Source organism: Balaenoptera ricei, chromosome X, assembly GCF_028023285.1.
Source record: "Balaenoptera ricei isolate mBalRic1 chromosome X, mBalRic1.hap2, whole genome shotgun sequence".
Classification (NCBI taxonomy): domain Eukaryota; kingdom Metazoa; phylum Chordata; class Mammalia; order Artiodactyla; family Balaenopteridae; genus Balaenoptera; species Balaenoptera ricei.
The window spans coordinates 110,690,557-110,714,072 of NC_082660.1; the positions used below are offsets into that span (position 1 = coordinate 110,690,557).

Consider the following 23,516-nt stretch of genomic DNA (forward strand, 5'->3'; position numbering starts at 1 on the left):
ACTAACAATAACATCGTAATTAAAAATTTAAAAATCAACCACATTTTCACCACTCTGATATGTTAACTGTTTTCCTTTGTTTTGTTTTTTGGTTAATATTGTATCCTAATATAAGGCTTTTAACTTATCAAACTTTACCCATGTTGCTACACAGTCATCATATGTAGTTTCAGTGTATGAATATGAATTACATTTTTGTACCGTAAGTTAATCCATGGCTGGGCATTTAAGTAGTTCGTATTTTTAAGTGTTTGCGTTATAATGATGGTGGCATTTCAGAAGGGTATATACATTTCCAAGATGTGATCCTTATAGATAGAAGAACGTAACCCTTTTGGGCTAGTGTTAAGATAAGGGTGTGACGTGTGGTATACGTGCTGAATTTACTAGCTTTTAGCAGTTGAATATTTCTGCATTTTTAGGGAAAGAATTAATACACCAGCTACTTTAAGTGCTCCCCCCACTCCCCAATAACATGTGGGTTCTGAGGGACCTTGTTAGTTTTGTAGCTTTTTATTTTCTATCTTGAAACCACTTGGGATTGAATTAAAGGAACTTTGAAACAATCATTTCTTTATAAAAAGAAGTCAGAATTACTTTAAGTTTTTAAAACAATATCAAAGAATAACGGGTTGTTTTTTGTGTATTTTTACTGTTTTGGCGGTGGGTGGATAATTTTAATCAATTAAGTCATTTTTTGGAGTTAAGGATGCAAGCATAATTATATATATTTAGTATATATTTGTGTTTATGTGCTAGAGTAGTAGGTATCCAACAGGTTTTCAGAAGTGGAAGAAGAAAGTTTTTTTGTTATTGAATTAGTTAACTCGGGTTCTAAACTGAGTAACAGGCCCTAAACATAGATTCATTATAGATAACTTGAAAAGTATGGTGATCAAATTTCAGCTTTTAGATCTCTGTTTATATCAAAAGCAGTACTGCTGAGAGCGTTTACTTGAATTTAAGGTATAGAATTAAAATATATATAATCACCTATTACTTTTTAATTTTAATAAATCTTTAATGGCAGTGTATTACACACTTGAGCCTAAGGAAGTGGTTTTACTTTAAAGTATGTTATTCAACCTATCGATAAATGTGTTTGCTTAGTTTTCAGTAAGGAGAAGCAGAAGCTAGTTGTTAGTGGATATATTTTTTCCCAAAAGGGTAATAGTGATTGAGAGTTAAAGCAAATTTCATTTCTGTGCTTTATCCTCCAAAGCTGTTGGAATGTTAACTCTCTTATGGTAGTTATAGAGAATTGGTACAAATGCTAAAAATCTCAGAGTTTTTCTTTGACATTAGGTGAGAGCTCCACCTTGTGATCTTTGAGCATATTTCTTAAAAATTAATAACCTACATACAGTAGGCCAGAAATGGTGTGGTGAGTTTGATTATTAAACTTATACTTTTATTTGAGCATTATGTATTCTTACAGTTTGGGGATTCCCAACTTAGGTCAAATGGCATTAAGTACATTTAAAGACCTTGTTTGTGAATTTTCTAATGAAAATCTTTGGGGGAAGCAAATTGTATTTATGTATAGCTGTAGACATTTAAAATAAAAAGGGAAAAATTCGAAGTTCTTCCTGCAGATAAAGTTTATATTCTTGAAGAAAAAAAAACGCAAACCAATGCTAACATATCCATCGTTCCCCCTACCCCTTTAAATTACAAAACAACTTAAATATATATAATTTTTTTGAGCTATGAAGAACTGTTTTGGTGGCAAATTGGTTATTTAGAGCATGATTACAGTAGTAAAAACTCAAGATACATGGAATTTAATATTATGTTTAATAATAGGTTGCAATAGAGGTAGGTGCCTTTTCCTAGAAATATATTTTCACATTTACTGTTACAGGTAGTTCCATAAGGGCAAGGATCATTGCTCTCCTGTTCACTACTGTATGCCCAGTGCCCACTGCTGCATTTGGCACATGGTAGATACTTTTACTTGGTTGGATGGATTTTTAATATTTAGAAACTTTTAAAAACAGGTGTTTCACTGGGATAGGGAGTTGGCTAGTTTAATAATTTTTTCTAAACCTATCAGACCCTGGCATGATATTTCTTTTTAAAATACAGACACCTTGTCTGGGAGACTCACATCTTTATAAATTCTGTTTTTCTTTTGTGTTTTCTTTGGTTTCTAATTACCAAGTACATGTTAGTATAGCCGTACTTTGAGAAAAGTAATTTGACCTGGCAAGACTTCTTGTACACTAGAAATTAATTTTGTGCTATTTAGAGGAATGTAGTATATCATATAGTACCTATTTAGTGCTCTCTGCTTTTCAGAGCTGATTCATTCTTTATGTCCTTTAGTAGAATACATTTATGAACTATCTTTAAAGTCTGCTTAAAAACTGTATATTTAAGGAGTGCATCAAGTTTGGTTTTATAAAATGCTTAGAGAGAGAGGGGAGGGGGCAGGTAGGCAGACAGACACAGCAAGCTCTTTATTTCTGTCTTGCCATCTAGATGACCCGATGTGTTGGTTAGAACTTATTATCTCTCTACCTCTCCAGCTCACTTAAAAAAACAAAATTGTTTTCTTTTTAAAAAACGGTTTTCTTTTTTAAATTAGTTGGGACTTTTAGGAGGCTAGAGTGTATCCTACATGTGATGGCAAGTCTCAGAACTCTGATATACTACTTAGATAATTCCTTAGGTTACAATAAAATAAAACCAAATTAACAATTAGTGGTCTTGGAGGGGAACAATCCTGGGACCATGATTTAGTGTGAGAAGACTATACTAACAGTGATATCTAAATAAAGATTTTACAGTATGAGCGTTCTTCAGAAAAAAAGAAACTCAAAGTGGTGGTATAGACAACCCTTGATTAGGGTTTAATTTGTATATTACTGATTCTTGTTTCTCCTCTTCATTATTTTGCTATTCATAGTAGCTTAATTAGAGTGAGCAAGCAAATGCAGTGTTTTCAACTTTTGTATATTAATTATATATTAGTAGCCATTTATGATGTTTTTTAGAGATTTAAACTTAATGGAAAAATTGAATGATCAGTTTCTTATATAAAGTTTACTCTGCTGGAAGAGATCATTAGAAGTTCATCACTATGTGATATTTGAATATTTATTATTAATTGGATATGTTTAGTCTTTAGGTGGCCACCAAGTATGAGATTTGCTTGGAAATAAAAGCATAAAATTTTAAAAGAAAGTTATACATAAGATTCAGAGCTTCAAACCCAGTCTATTTTCTCTTTTTTGTTATAGACTTGTCATTTGCTTTTAGGTCACTCTCTTGTTTAGGAACTGCATCTTCCTATGGCCAAACTTACTTTGGTCACAAATGGCATTCATCTGTTGTCCATATGACATTATTCGTATTTAAATTGATTATAAGTTCCTTGAGGGAATGGATCAGAGCTAACATTTTTTCCCCTTTCCTGTTCAACGCAGGTGGTATTATCATGAAGTGTAGTTATTTATTAATAAGCCAGGCTTTTGGACCGTATGTTTCTTCTATGGTAGAAGAACCTGTTTTTAAAGTATTTTAAAATTATATCTTAGATTTTTTTTTATTAGCTCCTTTTAACTGTACTGTACATCATAAGCAGAAAGCTATAGAATTTTCAGGCGTCTTGTATTATGGTTTAAACTTGTCATAAAGATTTTAGGATGAGTAAAAGTCACATTCTGTTCCTAGTTAGGGCATCTGTCTTTTTAAGCCAGGCTGGAGAATCATAACAAATTTAAAAAAATAATTGTAATAGAAGCTTCTTTCTTTGTATTTGTTGTTACTGTCGTGGGGCTACAACAGTTGTAACAAATCCATATCTAGAAAAAGCAGTCAAATGCAAGGGAAAGAAATCCTTATTTACTAAAACACATTAGCAGACACTTGGAAATTTAGTTTTGGGGTAGATACCCTTCCCAATATTTTTGGTGTGTTTATAATAAATATGGCGTTCTCCCCCCCCCCCCCGCCCCCCTGTCCCTTTTAAAGGAATTGTCTGTCTTAGAAGAAGCAAACCATCATTTTACCCACGTAAATATATGAATATATTTCTGACATTGGGGCGTTCCAGAAGATGATAAAGAAATGATAGCAGCTCCAGAAATACCAACTGATTTTAATCTACTTCAGTAAGTATATTATGATAATTTCTAAATACTTGTTTTTTCCACAAAATGGGAACTGTATTAACTTCAGTTAAAGTTACTTCTGTTTGAGAAGATATAATGTTTCAGTATAAAAGAGCATGCATACTTGGAAATAGTTTATATCAATGCCTATTGGGTTCTGTAACAGTAATTCCATGCCTTTTTTTGTAGTATATTTTATAATTCAGATCCTGGAAAATTTATTATTTTTGCTGTTCAGTTCTTTGAGTCCATACTTGGTTTTACAATAGCAACTGTTTTGAAGGGAGTGTCATGAAATTCTTAAAATGTTAAGTGTTCTCATTAGTAAGGAATATATACCATGCAATAGTATTTAGGATGTAATGTCAGATTTCTGTTTAAAATCAAATGACAGGCTACAACGAATGTAGGAGGGTAGGACATGCTTTCCTTTTTTTTTTAACCCCCCAGAAACAAATTATATGCTCATTGGTCCATAAAGTGACTTCAACATAGCTATTTTCTTTACCCTTGTCTTAAAAGCTACTATACTCCTTATTCAGCTTTTATTCTCATTACTCTTTGGTGTTTTGATGTAGGAAAGAATTTGAGCTGCTATATGCAGTAGTGGTTTTCATACTAAGCTCCAGTTTCATGAGGTACCTAAGTGAAGAGTGAACCTTTAAACTGCTCGTGGACCCCATTAACTTTACGCACACATATACCACATACTAGGGTCTTTATAAGACTTGATTTAAAAACAGAGTCTGGTTGCTAAAAATTTTGAAAACAGCAGATATCCTTGTACATAATGGTGGCCAGTGTCTGCTTTTGATGTTTTATAGATTTTCATTTTTAAAATAATTTTATTATTTTCAGAGTGTTAAGGGTCTGCTGGGATATTGCCAATATTTCAAAGTATGATTTTTAATGTGATTTTAATCCCAGTTTATATTGACTCTACTTTTAGATTCTTGAGGAAAATTTCTTGTTTTTCTTTTTGTTTGAGGGAAGATATGGGATAGTCTGAGAAAAAAATTAATTTTTGGTTTGACTACTATAAAATTATCTTATGAAATTTCTCAAATACATTAATACAGGAGAGGTAATTAAAAAGGTTTGTGTTATAAACTAGACTGTTGACCATTAGAATATCTCGAGTAATTAGGGCCTGAAATAGGATAGTGGATAAGAGGGAATCGATGTTGTGGAGGTAGAATAGACAGTATTTGATTGGGTATGTGAGGTGGGGGCAGGGTAAAGAGAAAGGAGTGGAAGATTCAGTCATGTGATGGATGGCTCATGAAGTTTCCAGCCACTAAAAGGTGAACCCAGTATACCCCGTAAACATATTAGCATATGTTAATTTCACCTAGGATAGGTTTTTGTTGTTGTTCTTTTGATCTTAAAAACAGAAGGAAGCATTAGAGAAAGACAGACTCACAAGAATATTTCTTCTCTGGTTGGGTATATTTTAGGCTCTTACCCCATTTACTCACTTCAGTTTTCTTCAGAAGGTTTTCCAGTTAGTAATTAAGCCTCTAGTGGCTCGTTCTTTTGGTTGGGATAGCCTGGAGATGAGGATTAAGAATGTAATTGAGCCTTTGATTACTCTTTGGCCATCAGAATATTGGCAAAGACTAGTGATTGCAGACTTAGAGCATTTACTGAGCTCTCTAAGAGAGCTAGTGTCCCACAGATATCTTGGGGAAGAAAGAAGACTACTTACACACTAGGATGTTTAAAACCATTTTCAGATTTTTTTTTGCAAAGCCATATAGGCATGTGGGAAGATTATTGATGACAACAGTCTTCTTAAGATGTAAGAGGCATGAGTTTCAAGGTTAATATTAAGTAGTCATTCAGTTTTTGGTGCATTAACTATGGGAAATGGTGTTTATTACAGGCTCTTTTCCTCCAACATTATAGGACATAGTTAGGACTGCCACTATCTTCAATACATTGTTTAAATAACTTCGTAGGTAAGTGCTATAAATAGTAATTTTTTTCCCCTGCTAGCATCTTAACCATTATTTTAGATTTATAAAGTATTCCTAACTCACAGCCTCTGGACAACTGGTTATTATAGCAATAAAAATGGAAATAGAAGAAATCTAGTTAGAGAAGACTAGCTTTAGAAAGATAGTCTTACACTTTGGTTCTATTTATTTTAAACAAAACCGACAATAGTTTTACACATTTAAAATGGTAAAACCTTTATCTTTTACGTGTGTTGTTCAGTTCTAAAATCCATTGTGACCCAAATATTGATACTAAGTATGCTTTGCCTTAAGCATTTAAGTGTGAGTCTGTTACTACTATTTAGATAGATAGACCCATGTTTACATATATAGGAAGCATCACACATGTGTATTTAAATTGGTTTACTTCCATTTTGCCTTAGAAAATCCAGATTATACAAAGCACCCCTCCTACTCCAAAATGAGGGACAGTTTCTTAGAACTATAAATCTATATTTTAGAGATTAAAGAGACTTCAGAGATTTCATTCTTTCCTGCATAAACATTGTTTGTAGATGAGAAGATAGAGTGGTTGTCAGTTGTCCAAGATCACACAGTTTCCTAGTACCGTATTAACTAGAACCAGTTTTCTTGACTATAGCTCAACAGCTTTTTGCTTCATAAAGGATTTTGATCAATTAGCACACTTCCCTACCCTGTTTCAAATGATTTAGTTTGTAAAAATGTTTTATGTATATTCTTTCAGAAATACATGTTTTGTATAGTTACACTTAGATTATGAATATTTTTGTGTGATATAGGGAAGGTCATAAGATCCTTAATATTGCTAAAATTCCCTAATAAAGATTATCCCATACCTAGTGCTAAAATACAGTTTTACCTGAACACCATGGTCTTTGAATCAGAAAATGAAACCAGCCATTCCAATAGAACACCACGGTTCCTAGGGTTAAAAGTTTGAGAGCCCCTGGGTTTTTTTTATGCTTTGGTTAAAAATTAACAAAATAAAAACATGCTTAGACATTTGTGTTTTAGATTAATGTTTTTGTGTTATATAATTTTAAATGTTTGGTAATATGCTACAATGTGTTGCTTTGGGAAAGCATCTTAATTACATTTAATGCTAATATAGTTTTGTAATGAGTTAACCAAGCCTTTCTTTTAGAAAATATGGCAAAATTTAGAAACTCCATCTACATTTCTAAGGAAGGTTTTAAATAATTGCTTATCTTTTTGTCATAGGGAGTCAGAAACACATTTTTCTTCTGACACAGATTTTGAAGACATTGAAGGAAAAAACCAAAAGCAAGGCAAAGGAAAAGTAAGTATAGAATATGTGTCTTTATTTTGGTTCTTACGGTCATAAATATACATATATGAATAAATATAATTATATACTATATATAGTTGTTTTAGTTATGTCTCAGATGTTGTTGTCCTTTAAAAATGCTTTTTTGCCCTGACTGGTATGGCAAGCCTTTGAACACTTCTACTACTATAAAGTTGAAATTAATACGTCATTGTTTCTAGTAGTTTATTTTATAAAGCATAGTATGCTAAGCAAAATGTGATATTCTGTTGGCTTTATTTTTATTTGTACATGAGTAGTCCAATATAAAGCAAATCAGTAAATTTCTTATTCTAAAGCACCCTAAAAATGTAACCTACAAACGTTTAAGTCTAATGGGTTACTGTTGACAGTGACTCTTTATAAGTAATGTCAAGGATAAAAACTAACAAAGTGAAGTTCTGAGTCAATAGAATGCAAGTTTAGAGTATGAGTGGGTAGCCTGAGAGGTGTGGGTAACTTAGTGAATGGTTAAATCATTTTGCTATTTTGGAAAGTACATTTGACTCCGTGCATGTGTAAATACATTGTGCAAAAGATGACTTGCTTTTGTTCAGCATTTTCTTTGCCAAAATGAATTTTGGATTTATATTTTCTCATGACACATTTACTTTTTTTTTTCTCGGTCTTTTTTTTTTTTTGATGATTCTCTTATTTATTTTTATTGGGGTATAGTTGTTTTACAATGTTGTGTTAGTTTCTACTGTATAGCGAAGTGAAGTAGAGTTCTCTGTGTATACAGCAGGTTCTTATTAGTTATCTATTTTATACATATGTGTATATATGTCAATCCACATTTACTTTTAAAAAGTCTAAATAATGCAGAAATATACAATGAGCAAAGTAAAAATTTCCCATTTTAAATATGTAAACATTTTTGATGAACATACACATGTATATATACACCTATATATAAAAATGCACATAGAATTTTACTTAAATGGAATCATACTGTGCAAACTGTTTCATTTGCTTTTAAAACTTAATGGCATGTTGTCAGCAGCTTTCCTATCAGTGAATTTTTCCTGTCTGTAATTTTTAATGGTGTCATAGGATCCCATTTTATGTATGGAACATAATTTATTTAACTAGTCCTTGGAATATCTTTTCAGAGTGCACATAATCCATGTGTTTCATAATTTCGTATGCATTTTTAGTCCCTTAAAAAGTGGTAGTTTGGCGGAGGGGAGAGAATGTGAATGAATACAAATGTTAACTCATGACTATCCAAAGACAGCCATAATTCTAGTGGGTAGTAAATGCTTATTCATTAGAAAACCACTTTTCCTTGTTCTGCAATCATCTTTCAAAACCGAAACTCTGCTTTTGGCTTTAATTTGCAAGCTGGGATAAGTCTTTAGTGGCATCTGAATAGAGTAGCAACTGCTGTGATGAGGTGTTAGGCGTCAGATCAATGATTTATTATAACAATAATAATGTTTTGACCCTATACTATGTATGTTCCATGCACTGTGCTAATAATTTTACATGTTATCTAATTTAATATTTGAACAACACTGTAGATTAGAAAACTTTATTTTTATAGATAGGAAACTGAGGTCTAGAGAAGCTTAGTCGTTAAGGATTTGAGCCCACATCTGTTGAAAGGTGGTATACTCTTAATCCACTATAGTATACTACCTCATAGTCTTTTTTTTTTTTAATAAATTTTATTTATTTATTTTTGGCTGTGTTGGGTCTTCATTGCTGTGCATGGACTTTCTCTAGTTGCGGTGAGCAGGGGCTACTCTTTGTTGTGGTGCGCGGGCATCACAGTGGCTTCTCTTGCTGCGGAGCACGGGCTCTAGGCACGTGGCCTTTTCGGTAGTTGTGGCTCGTGGGCTCAGTAGTTGTGGCTTGCAGGCTCTAGAGCGCAGGCTCAGTAGTTGTGCACGGGCTTAGTTGCTCCGCAGCATATGGGATCTTCCTGGACCAGGGATTGAACCCGTGTCCCCTGCATTGGCAGGCGGATTCTTAACCACTGCGCCACCAGGGAAGCCCCTGAAGTAGTTCGTAAGAGTAGGGTGGTTTTAGATTCTTGAAGAAGGAGAAAGGACCCTTTATGGAACAAAGTATAGAAACATACAGTCAGTGGAAATAAATTTGTAGATCTGGCTATAGATAGGGATCTGCAAACTATGGCCTGTTTTTGTACTACCCACGAGTTAAGAATGGTATTTACAGTTTTAAAGGATAGTAAAAATAAAGAATATGTGACAGAAGACAGTATGTGGCCTGCAGAGCCTTAAAATATTTACTATCTGGTACTTTACAGAAAGTTTGCTGACTGTTGCTCTAGATCATAGAAATGTGTAGATCTAAAAGAGACCCTCGAAATCATCTATTCTAACCTGTAAAGATATTGATACAACTCTGGCATTTTAGAAATGAGGACTCCGAGTTGGGGAGTGACTTTTTTTTTTAATAATAAGGTATAAATGCTGTTGGAGGGGTTTTATATCTGAGGCATGTAGGCAGCCTTTTCGCTGATTTATGAAGTCCCTCCACCCAATGTTAACTTTCTTATAAAGGGGCTTCATTTCCATAGTGTTCGTTAATTGAACTTTCATGATAAATAAGTGTTGGAGGGAAGGCCCAGAACAAGAAAGAGGTTGATATACCTATTCATACTGTTTAGAATTCCTTCGTCAATGCACTGCAGTGATTTATAAGACTAACAATAGACATCAAGTTAAAATGTTGAACTAATTATGAGTTACTTATTTCATAGAGTTCTGTTATTCTTGCTGCCCACTACAGTCTGCACCTTAAAGCAACAATCCTATGAAGTAGGCACTTTTTTTTTTTTTTTTACTTTTATCCTCACTTTACAAATTAGAAAATCTCTGTGAAGCACAGTGTGGTTAAGTAACTTGCCCAAGATCACTCAGCTAACAGGAATAGAAATTTGGGACCTATGCAGTCTGTCAGTCTACAGAGACTGTGCTCCTAACTGCAGTGTCACATGAGGTATATGGTAGTATAAGTTAAAAAAATTGATACCACAAAGAGGCTGTCACAACCATATCATTTTATTATGACGCATGTGTATGGCACTCCCCTTTAGGTCAGGTTTAAGTGTTCTATAATTATGCACGCTATCAGCTGCTCCTGCTGTAGCTTTATTTTGAACTCTCAAGGATAAGGATATAACTTAAGCAACTTGTATTTTTATGCAGACTTGTAAAAAAGGCAAAAAAGGCCCAGGAGAAAAGGGCAAAGGTGGAAATGGAGGAGGAAAACCTCCTTCTGGTCCAAACCGAATGAATGGTCATCACCAGCAGAATGGAGTGGAAAACATGATGTTGTTTGAAGTTGTTAAAATGGGCAAGAGTGCTATGCAGGTAATGTTTATTGTGTTCTTCCTGGTTCATTTGTACATTTTGAACTTAAGTGAGTTATATAAAATATATCCCTGATTTTTCTAATTGTGTTTAAAAAATTTTTAATACTGCGTATTAGAAAAAAACAACAAACTAGTCAGAAAACGGATCTATCTATTCAGACATAAGACCTTTAAGCTGTGTCTTGAGTCATTTTCTGCTGCATTATTTTCTTTTAATGGCACATATAATAAAAAATATGTCAAAAAATATGCTGATGTAAACCCTGACTGTGACATTTCAATTTCCTTTGAGTTTATATAGTGGCTGTTAAAGCATGAAGTTCTTTGCACATACAGAATTCTTGGCTGAGTGACCTAATGTAATCACTGTCCACTTTAGTGAATTCTTTTGATCACTGTTGTCTATTACAAATTTTATTACTTGTGCTGTTTCTTACCAGAAGAGTACAGAGTTGGAGTCATATCCATGTCAAATCATCCTAATTTTGTTTCTTCATAATTTTATGACAGTAGAAGCATTTCAGCTTTACACTGGAGGCTAAAAACCCATATGGTTTTAAAAAAGTGAATCAACACTATACTCAATATACACGCTTAATGAAATTATTATTTAATTTATAAAAGCTATAGGGAATAGTTTTTTTCCTTCATGGAATTAACTTTCATCAACAAAAGGTGCACATGGATGGTTTAGGGAAGGCTAGCCATTAAACTTTTTGTTATTAATGAATAACTGAAATGTAAATCTTGATTATAAATGTGCATTTATCTAAATATGTATGGTTTTGTAAATAAATTTTAAAATATCAATTGGAACTAATAAGGCACATATTTTACACGTAAAATGAAAAAGAATTGTTAGCTTTTGAACTATCACCAATTGTATGTGCAACGTATTTTCTTAAATTCGAATTCACTGTCACTTATCCATATATGGTTAGCTTTCATATGGTTGTGATTAGGATGTGGATTTTATTTCTTGTTTAATGTTTTAAATGATTATTTTGTGTACACATTTGAAAGAAATAATGTCTTATTATATTACTGTGCTATGGTTTATTTAGTCATTTCCTAATTTAAAAAATTATCCTCCTCTCTGGTTCCCATTTTTGGTTACTTTTATTGAAGGGATAAATTATCTCTGTTAAATTGTATACCATTTCATTACTTTCCTTTTTATATTTATATTATACTTTTCTCTATAATATTTTGTTCTAAGTGGTTAAATGCATTAATTTTTTTTCTAATATCTTATCATTTTTGTTAACATCAGAAATCTCAACTTATATCTGCAGCTAATTAGGCTATTCTATTTTTGTCTAGTCTGTAGGGTTTGTTTGTTTTTTTTTAAACTTTTTGGCTCATCAGAATTTTTTAATAGAAAATGTGAGGGCTTAGCTTTATATTTCTTTTTGTTAATCATATCTCAGTGTTTAAAGAGTGAACATTTTCCTTATTTTTGTGTTGCTTATGGTTTGTCATATGTTAAGATTGTACCTCTATGCCATTTGTTTTTCTATTTCTAAGTGTGCTTTCCCGCTTAAAAGCAGTATATCCGCAGTATCTCTCCATTGATTTCCCTGAATCATCTCTCCACCTCCAGTTTGTTTTGTGTACTCCCACTTGTGTTATCTTTCTAACACCAAATTTGATCAAGGAAGTCTCCTGTTTACAAACTTCTAAGAGTTCTTCCTTATCTAAAAGTTCCAGCCCAGATTTCCTTATGGCATACTTGCTGTTCTCTAGCCGCCATATGTTCTCTGCCCCTAGACCTTTCTTTTTGTTTTTCTTACTGCCTGGAATAGTCTTATTTTTCTCCCTTCCATATCACAGGATTGACTAATTCAAATGTCACTCTTTTTTGGGGAAACATTTTTGGACTCTATCTCCTTCTCCCCTTGAATGTATTTCTTATTTTTCTCTTTCCAGTATAGCACTTAGTATATTGTATTATAGTTATGCACATGTCTGTATTTGCTTCTAGATTGTTAATTCCTTGATTGGGGACTGTGTATTATTCATTTTTTTGTATCCCCAGGATATCCCTATTTCGGTGATTATGAGTGAGAGTGAATAAGTACAAGACTCGCTGTTGGTTTTAAAATAGTTCTTAAATTTTAAGAAAGAAGAAATCATGCATGTGCCCCTAGTTCTATTAGATAATAGATGTTGAATTTTATTCAATGAGTTTTTAGTATACTATTTGATGATTAAAAATTTTAAATATATTTCATTGTGATAGCTTGTATTAGTTTTACTATTTGTATTTTATTTGTATTTATTACAGCACCTTATATAAACTCTAGTATAAACTCTTCTTGATCTTCATGAATAACTTTTTGATGTGATGTGATTTTTTTGTAAGATTTCATTAAATATTTTTGTATCTTTATTGATGAGAATAGCCCTTGTTCTAGTTATCTATTGCTGCATAACAAACCACCCCAAACTCAGTGATTTAAAAGAACAACCATTTTATTATGCTTAGTGATTCTGTGGATCTAGAATTCAGACAGAGGTAAATAGGGATGTCTCTTCTGTGCTTCCGTCCATGATGCCTGGGGTCTCAGCTGAGATAGCTTGAATGCCTGGAGGTGACAAAAACAGTTAGGGACTATAATCATCTGGAGACTTCTTTATTCATGTTTGGTACCTAGTCAGGAGTGATTTGAAGGCTGGGCTCAGCTGGAACTGTTACCTGGAGTACCTACAAATGGTCCTTCCACGTGGCTTTGGCTGCTTACAGTATGGCTTCTGGGTTTGGAGAGACTATCCTGAGAGGAAGTGTCTAGTTCTGTAGTGCTGCAAGAACCCAATGCAGAAGTTGAATAGCCTTCTATGACCTACTCTTGGAAGCATCATTTCTGCTGCACTCTGTTCTGGAGAAGGGGACACAGACCTCACTTCTTTTTGGGGAGCAATGTCAAACAACTTGGGGCCATGTTTTAAAACTCCCATATCACATAATATATTCTCTTGATACTGCCCATATCATATTTGGGGATCATCTTAGAAACATTTCTTTCATAAATTGAGTTGGTTAACATACACAAGCTGCTATAAAATATAGAAAAGGACTGAAATCTAGAAATTAAGCAAGATTTTAGAATATGTCCAGTAAATCTCTATGAGCCAGGTGATTCTTAAATAATATTTTCTTTTTCTTTTCTTTTTCATGTGATCATATTATCTTTTTTGTACATCAAATTGTACATATTTTATTCATTCAGTTCATACCCAAATTCCGTATTTATTGGTATATAACTTAAAACATTTTCCCTCCTGACTTTTCGTTTTTTATATTAGCTGTAATTTATCATCTTAATTTTTAAAATTTTGTTTATTTAAAAATTGTTTTTATCTGTTTTGTGGTTTCCTCTTTTGTCCACGAAGGAATACAGTGCTGCTTTTATTTTTTAGTTCTGTTTTTTTAAAATTGCTATATTGAAATATACTTCACAAACCATAAAATTCACCCTTTTAAAGTGTAAATTCAATGATTTTTAGTATTGGTACATTCACAGAGTTGTGCAGCCATCACCACAATCTAATTTTAGAATTTTTTCAATACCCCAGAAAGAAACCTCGTGCCCATTAGCAGTCACTTTCTCCTCACCTGCCCCCAGGTCTAGGCAACCATAAATCTACTTTCTATAAATTTGCCTATTCTGGACATTTCATATAAACGAGGTCATATAAATATATGGTCATTTTTGAGTGGCTTCTTTGACTTAGCATGTTTTTAAGGTTCATCCATGGTGTGGCATGTATTATAACTTCATTCTTTTTTATTGCCAAGTAACATTCCATTGTATGGATATGCCATGCTTTATTTATCCATTTATCCCTTGATGTACCTGTGGTTTGTTTCCACTTTTTGGCTGTTGTGAATAATGCTGTTATGAGTATTATTGTACAAGTTTTTGTTTGGACATAACGTTTTCATTTCTCTTGGGTAATAAATACCTAGGAGTTGAGTCCCAGGGTCACTTAACTCTTTAGCCTTTTGAGGAGCTGCCAAACTGTTTTTACAAAGTGGCAGCACCATTTTACTTTTTTACGAGCAGTGTTTTAGCATTCCATTTCTCCAAATTCTTGCCAGCATTTATTATTGTCTGTACTTTTTATTATAGCCATCTTAGTGGGAGTGAATTGGTATCTTATTGTGGTTTTGATTTCCATTTCCTTTGTGGCCAATTACACTGAGCATCTTTGCATGTGCTAAGGGCCATTTGTATATCTTCTGTATAGAACTGTCTATTCCGATCCTTTGCCTATATTTTTAATTGGGTTATTTGGCTTTTTAAAATTATTGAATTGTAGTTCTTTATATTTTCTGGGCACAAGTTCCATATCAGATATATGATTTGCAAGTATTTTCTCCCTTTCTGTGGGTTGTCTTTTCACTTCTTTGATGGAGTCCTTTCAAGAACAAAGTTTTAATTTTGAATAAGTCAAATTTATTTTTTCTTTTGTCTCTTGTGCTTTTGGTCTAATATATAAGAAGGGTTTGCCTAACTCAATGGTTATGAAGATTTACTTCTGTGTTTCATAGGTTTAACTCTTACATTTAGGTCTTTGATTGTGTATATGTGAGATAGGGTCCAGCTTCATTCTTTTGCATACAGATATCCAGTTGTCCCAGCACCGTTTATTGAAAAGACTAGTCTTTCGCTATTGAATTGGGTTGGCATCCTTGTCAAAAATCAAATGACCATCAATCTAAGGGTTTATTTCTGGACTCTCAGTTTTATTCCATTAATCTATGTATCTGTCCTTATGCCAGTACTGTACTGTCTTGATTACTGTAGCTTTGTAGTAGGTTTTAAAATCATGAAGTGTGAGTCCTTCAACTTTGTTCTTTTTTCAAGACTGTTTTGACTATTCTGGATACCTTGCATTACCCTAAGGATTTTAGGATCAACTTTTCAATTTCTGCTAAGAAGCCAGCTGAGATTTTTGATAGGGATTGCATTGAGTCTGTAGATCAATTTGGAGGGTACTGTCATCTAACAATATTAAGTCTCCAGATCGTGAACTATCCTACTTTCTTTTGATGCTTATTTCTTATTAATATGGGACTATTAGTGCTCACTGTTGAGGAAAGGTGTTATTTTATTTGCATTTCCTCATTGACCCAGGCATTCACTTCTTTTTAAAAATTTTGTAAAATTTTCATTCCATTGCAGTGTTAATATTTAGATATTACTTAGTACAATATTTTAGTCAAATATCAGTATTTTCTAAGATATCTATAATATCACTAAGAAATTTCAGTTTATAGAGTTGGGTCCCATATTTAGTTTTCAGATTCCTTTTAATGCAAAAATAAGGAAGATGGATCATTTATGTACAATCAGGTGATTAATTTACTGAATTTGATTCCATTTTATTGTTAAAATTTAACTTTACATTTTAGTATACAAGTGTATGTATTTATTGAAATAATGTGATACCACTTAATGTTGAATCTTAACGACTTTAATCTGACTTAGTTAACTCTTAGAACGTTAGGAGAAACTAATGGTTCTTTTCCCCCTCTGCTGTAGTCGGTGGTAGATGATTGGATAGAGTCATACAAGCATGACCGAGATATAGCACTTCTTGACCTCATCAACTTTTTTATTCAGTGTTCAGGCTGTAAAGGTAAGATATATTTATTTTGGAAGCAGAATGTTCTCAAATGTTCTCTTCTTTTTTGTTTCATCTAAAGATTATTAGCACTTTATGTGGAAACTAATGCCACGATACTGAGTTATTTGCATTATAACCATACAAAATGTATGTAAGGAAAAAAGAGCAAAGAACAAAGAGAGAAAGTCTGTTGAGACTGTTATATTCATATGTGAAAGTTAACTAAAAACTTGGCAATTGGGCTTCCCTGGTGGCGCAGTGGTTGAGAATCTGCCTGCCAATGCAGGGGACACGGGTTCGAGCCCTGGTCTGGGAAGATCCCACATGCTGCGGAGCAACTAGGCCCGTGAGCCACAACTACTGAGCCTGCGCGTCTGGAGCCTGTGCCCCGCAACAAGAGAGGCCACGACAGTGAAAGGCCCGCGCACCGTGATGAAGAGTGGCCCCCGCTTGCCACAACTAGAGAAAGCCCTCGCAAAGAAACGAAGACCCAACACAGCCAAAAAAATAAAGTAAATAAATAAATAATTAAGTCAGGAACTCTCTAAAAAATAAATAAATAAATAAATATAACAAAAAAAAACTTTAAAAAAAAACTTGGCAATTTATAATTGTTATGTTACTTTATTAGATATATTTCCCACTTTCAGCATCTGGTTTTAGGAGCAAAGAAATGGATTAAGAAGGGAGGAGGAAGATAATGAAGAGATACAGGTTCAAGTGGCAGGGAATTGTAAAGTGTAGGGAGTTAAAAAGTGCCATGAATAACAGCAAGTAAGTAGGTAAGTAAGTAACTAAGTAAGTAAAGTAAGGTATTGGTGACATTTACAGGTTTTTTTTCCTAAAAGGTAGAGAAACTGGAGTGGGGAGCGGGGTCTTTTTAAAAGTGTTTATACTTTATTTTAAAAGATTTTGAAGTAAGAGTAGGGAAAATATAAAATGTCTTCCCTGAGACAAAAACATGTAGCACACACATTTGGCCAGGGGGACAAAATTGTGTAAGTTGGGGAGTCATACATCCTGATCTGGATCAGTAAATGAGTTAGTCAAGATCATGGGCAGGTTCTGATTTATTCTGTGTCTCCCTAATACTTGGCCCATCCTTGAAATTCTAGAAGATGCACAGGCTAATAAATGTTACAGAGTTTTCCAAGGGTATTACATTTTTTAATGAAAATGGCACCAAAAACATAGGCATTAGAGGTTAGGAGGAGGGAAGATTGCCTAAAAGTAGATCTAAAAAATTAAGGTGCTAAAGAATGACTGATTTAATAAACAAATCTGAAAAGAGATCCCAGGAAACAATTTACTTATGTCTACTCCTTTAATTCTACAAAACTTCTTTAAAAATCCTGTCATTGGAATTGGAAAACAAGTAACATTTTAAGAACTGATGCATTTTATGAGGTCGATCACAACTTTCAGTGCAGTCTGCATATTAAATGTTATATATGTGAGGCCTGATAGACAAATTTATTAACTTCTTGAGTCTATGGTCTTCATAATGCCATTAATATGGCCGTTTTTGAGAAATTTTAATGTCTTGTCTTTAGAGTGCAGAGAGTTGCCTAGTTTACTTCTTAGCTAAAGGTAGCTGTAAATCAGTATTAGAAAATTCTACTGAATCTGCTCAGAGGAAGTGTTGTAGTAATGACAGTATGATGAACCAGATTAACTCTTTAGAAAATGAGATATGTTGATGTTATTTTTTTTTTTTGTCTATGTCCATTCCATCTTTCTGGAGTAGAAGGGTACAAGTACCTGTTTGTGGTGTTATGTAATCAAGGGCAATGTCCTTTCTCTTTAGATTCTTTGAAAATGGAAGGTTGATTGCAGTACAACTGAACAGGTGCCAGAAATAATTTAATGAGTTGAAATTCTAATTTTTATATTCAGTCTTACCTATTATACCATAGTTTGATCAGTTTTAGTTTCCTAACTAGGCTTCTGAATTGCAGTTTTAAAACAAAGCCGTAGTCAGAGCATTCCCCTTTATCAGATACATTCCTTTTCTGGCATCACTGTATTTATAAATCAGGAGCTTGCCCATTAAACATTTGGACATACCTTGTCACAAACAAGGTTGTGAAAATTTTTAAAAATTGAAGGTGTTGAAAACATAGGTAGATTTAAACACTGCTATAATATTTATTTTAGAAGCAAGGAAGCTCCATAAAGAGGAATTTACCATGTAATCAAAGTTAAGGTCATTAAGTACTTACAAAACATACTCAAAAATATTTTGGTAGAATTCTTTTATAAATGAGTTAGAAACATGCTTAAGTATATACAGTGTACCGTTTCCTGTGGATTTAGGATTGTTATTATGAGCGTCAGTTATTTTACTGTAGTTATGCCTTCTGCAGTATTGAGGTATGTGGAGAGATGTTTGGCCCTACACTGAATGGCTTCAGACTGCTCTGTGGTTGGTGATTCTGTGGCCAGTGTTGTTTCCTTCTTTCTTTCCTGGTCAGCTGTCACTTTTCAGTTTACCAGTTTTTAAAGCAGTCTTGCTTCATGTCCCCCACACTTTTAAGGCAATGGGAGCTGGCCTGATGTCCTGATGGCTTCTTTACACCTGCCTCAGGAGTTATTATATGCATAGAGTTTGTGACAGCTATTTTGTTTTCTGCTTATATTTGGGTTTATGGCTGTTATATGGTCTATGAGATGAGAGGAGGAGCTTTAGAAGTTTGTCAAAATGTATGCAGTATGTTTACTTTGAGATTTATTTATATATAAATGCTTATTTCGTAGAAATTATTTCAGGGATTGAGTTATTTGTCCTTCTCTAGCACTGCCAAATTTACAGTACCTGGGTGTAAAGTATGAGAAGGTTCTGGAGATACATCCACGGCTCTAGATATAAATTAAAAACCCCTCGAAAGGTTTTCGAGAATGTGCTTCTTTAGTCAAGGAAATCATGCTTTCTTTCAAATTTGTTAATATTTTTAAACAATCATTTGGTTTTTTAATGTGGTAAGTAAGGGCTCTTTCACAGTACCAGTAGAAATTGATCTCACCTGGGGCTGGGCAGCAAGATGTAGACTAATAATCTCATACAAATTATTTAACTTCTCTTTGCCTTAGCATCGGTTTCCTCATCTGTAAAGCCAGGATTATAGTACCTCCTATATAGGCTTGTTACCAGGGCTGAAGTGGCTGGTGCATAGGCGGCTCAATGGTTGTTAGTTCCTATTCTACTCCTGCTGGTTTTGTTACGCTACTGGAAGGTCTTCAGATTGCATGCCCATAGAGAGGGAGCTCACATAGCGGTTGTTCTTTTCAGATTTGGGGTTGGAAAGAGAGTATGATGTTCTATTGTTGTTTTTAAATTTATACGCACACACACACATGTGCATGCATATATAAAATAGAGCTTGGTCAATTGAAATATATCTAACTTTTATAATAAATCTCATGTTCCTGTACCAAGACATTCTTTTATTTTTAAATTAAAAAATTTTTTTTGTTTGGCTGTGCCGTGCTGCATGTAGGATCTTAGTTCCCCAACCAGGGATTGAACCCTTGCCCTCTGCATTGGGAGTGTGGAGTCTTAACCACTGGACTGCCAAGGAAGCCCCAAGACATTCTTTTAGATGTTACTATATTTATGGTATTCATAGTGATTAGACTGGCAAAGAATAAATAATCTAGCATTAGAAATGTGGTTTAGGAAATTCACTTTTTACATTTTTTCTTTTTTTAAAAAAAATCTGACACCCCATCAGTGGAAATTCTTGTATGACTTCTTCTTGCATTGTCTCCTGCTCATAACTTTTTCCTAGAAACCCCTTTTTTGATATTTGACCTATACCTGGCTAACTTCTACTACATTTTTTTTGAAATACAGTTGATTTACAGTGTTGTGTTAATTTCAGGTGTACCAGCAAAGTGATACAGTTATACTACTTCTTGTAATGTGCATCCTTTCTTCTCGCCTCTTCCATCCTCCTTTAAAACTCTAAATGTCCTTATAAGAAACACCTACTTATCCAGATCTTTTTCTTTTGTCTGAGCTATAGCCTTTCTTGGCTTTTCAACTCATTTGGGCATTTATTATGTACTAACTTTAATACTTTTATTTTTCCCTTTCTCTCTGCTCCCCCCCCCCCATTATTCTTTGTTTAAAGTTACAACTAGATTACAGGCTTCTGGATGAGCAGGAACTACAGCTTACTACTTATGTTTATTTGAAGCCCTTTGAGGGGATGATGGCATGTAGTTGCCTTACATATTGTTGTACTTAGTAAAGAAACCTGGCTAAAGTGAAGTCTACCTATTACTCTTTCCCTTATTTTCTTCAGGTTCATCCTCAAGGTTTTAAATGTTACCCTGGCTGCTGCCTCATACTTGATGACATATGCTTTATATTAAAGGGTCTTAGTCATTCTAGGCATGAGTAAAGTAAGTCAAGTAGAAATGACTAAGGCTGATTGTTCTAGGAAAAAAAGATACCTGTCAGAAGTGTGGGGCTGTTTTCTTGTATATGTTGAGAATGGCATTTGTGCTTTATAGGGTTGAGTAACATGGTAAAGATCAGGTGATATTGAAGTACACCTTATTGTGCGATTGTAGACATTTTAGTGTTAGAGATGGACTTAGAAGTTATTTTTTAAATTTACCATTAACTTCTTACACTTGCAAATTTCAGGTGTTGTCACAGCAGAAATGTTTAGACATATGCAGAACTCTGAAATAATTCGAAAAATGACTGAAGAGTTTGATGAGGTAAGTTATTACCCTAAATGTTATGATAATTTTATGCATCTTGATCTTGATTTACTCTTCAGAGTATTAAATTCTGAATATTAGTGTTGTGGGTAAGAGCTTTGGCAGTAGAAATCCAATCAAATGATGGCCATGTGACCTTGGGCAAATTGTCTTAGCATCAGTTTCATCATCTGTAAAATGGAGCTAAAAATACTTATAAGGGCTTCTCTGGTGGCGCACTGGTTAAGAATCCACCTGCCAGTGCAGGGGACACGGGTTCGAGCCCTGGTCTGGGAAGATCCCACGTGCCGCGGAGCAACTAAGCCTGTGCATCACAACTACTGAGCCTGCACTCTAGAGCCCGTGAGCCACAACTACTGAGCCCACGAGCCACAACTGCTGAGCCTGTGTGCCACAACTACTGAAGCCCACGCTCCTAGAGCCCGTGCTCTGCAACAAGAGAAGCCACCGCAATGAGAAGCCCGCGCACCGCAAGGAAGAGTAGCCCCCGCTCGCCACAACTAGAGAAAGCCCGTGCGTAGCAATGAAGACCCAACGCAGCCAAAAATAAATAAATAAAATAAATAAATTTATAAATAAATAGTAAATTTAAAAATACTTATAAGGCTGTTATGAAAATTGAATGCAGTAATGTTTGAAAAATTCCTTAGCATTTTACAATGCCTGGCATATAGTAAGAACTTAATAAATGGTAGCTGTTTCTATTTGTCAAAAAATTAAAATTTCAAGGAAGAATAAAATTAAGTGCCTACAAACATACCTTAGAATGTTGTAGAAGGAAGATTCGATAAATACTTGGGGAACCAGGTGGAAGCTTAGGCAAAGGAAAATTCATATATATATATATATATATATATATATATATATATATATATATATAAAATTGTTTAAAGTTTTATTTATGTTTCAAATATGAGTAGTAAGAATAATACAAATCCATAATAAGTAGTAGCTTAGACTTTAGTTGATCCTTTATCACAGTGATGTCTTTGAAGTATTGTTGCCAATGAAGACATATTTAGATTTACTATAATATAAACTCCTTCAGGGCAGGGATTTTTGTTTGTTTTGTTCACAGCTGTATTCCAGCACCAGTAGTTTTACTCTTTAAAGCTTTTCACCATGAATTTTCAAGTAGAAAGCCTTGTCTCATTTGAGTTCTATTTGATGTTTTTTTTTTTTTTTTTGCTTGCTCAGATGAAGGAGCTTTCAACTATCATTCTAAAAGATAGACAAGAGTTGTTAAAATGGCTTTGATGATCACTAAGTGCTATTAATCAGTCTCTAAGTAATTGAGATATAATTATGAGGAATGGTATTATTTTAACCTTCTGATATTAAATGTTTTAGTGAGAACTTTCTTTCTTCTAAACAGCTATTTGAAACAAGAATCCTGAAATAAGATTTGAAAATATCAGCAAACCAAGTTGCTAACAGCAATTAAGATGACACTTTTCAATATAACACTAAATGAGCCCATCAGAAAATGTGGAAGAAAACCTTTTTGTGAAGTATTAGGACCTTATTCTCAGATCAGACATAGTTCAACTTGTTTACGGCATGACTTAAAATTTTTAAAAATGTATGGCTCTAATGACAAAATTTAATTGTTAAAAATTTTACTAAACCATATTGATAAAATGACCTTAAGTTTCTAGGACATTCTTGTCAGAAACTCTTACTTTTAGAGGTTCTGTGTAGTATTGATCTCTGTTTTTATCTTTATGACTTGCTTGTTTTTAATGATTTATGGAGGACCTCAATGTATCTTCATTGGTGAATGCCCCATCTTATATATAGGAGTACTTGAGTACCTGTCTTTCCAGGTCATTCTAGCTACATTTCCATTTTTTAAAAAATTATCTCATTGTTTGCATCTGCTGACTATTTGATGTCATGAAGCTAATGAAAACATACATTGTAATCCTTCGATTATTTATAACTCATACATCAATCCATTAGACTGGCTGAGAATGTGATTTCATCATTTTGAATCCATTAAAACATATAACTTTGGTTTGATGTTGGCTTGGTTTTGTTTTATAGAAATTTAGTAACCGTATCTTTGCTTATCAGAATAATGTTTTGTTTGATGGGAGAGGCTTTTTATTTTGGTATGTAATTGGTATATGTTTTCATTGGTTAGAGTGAATTCAGAATATCCATTTTGTTTTCTTTAAAGATTTTTTATTTATTTATTTGTTTATTTATTTATTTATTTATTTATTTATTTAGGGCTGCATCGGGTCTTAGTTGCAGCATTAGGGATCTTTGTTGAGGCATGTGGGATCTTTACTTGCGGCTCACAGGCTTCTCTTTAGTTGTGGAGCACGGGTTCCAGAGTACGTGGGCTCTGTAGTTTGTGGCATGCGGGC

The 23,516-nt window shown here is 33.7% G+C and overlaps 1 protein-coding gene across 5 annotated transcripts in view; it reads left to right on the top strand.

Annotated features, from left to right (window-relative positions):
- The window catches only part of STAG2 (STAG2 cohesin complex component), a 116,939-nt gene that overhangs the window by 37,057 nt on the left and 56,366 nt on the right, over positions 1-23,516 (top strand). For all 5 annotated transcript variants that reach the window (XM_059911493.1, XM_059911494.1, XM_059911492.1 and 2 more), the window contains 5 exons: positions 3,979-4,118; positions 7,322-7,400; positions 10,607-10,771; positions 16,323-16,419; positions 21,062-21,138. In XM_059911493.1, the coding sequence (XP_059767476.1) occupies positions 4,075-4,118; positions 7,322-7,400; positions 10,607-10,771; positions 16,323-16,419; positions 21,062-21,138 (462 nt within the window). In that variant the 5' untranslated portion in view covers positions 3,979-4,074. The remainder of the gene's footprint in view (positions 1-3,978; positions 4,119-7,321; positions 7,401-10,606; positions 10,772-16,322; positions 16,420-21,061; positions 21,139-23,516) is intronic.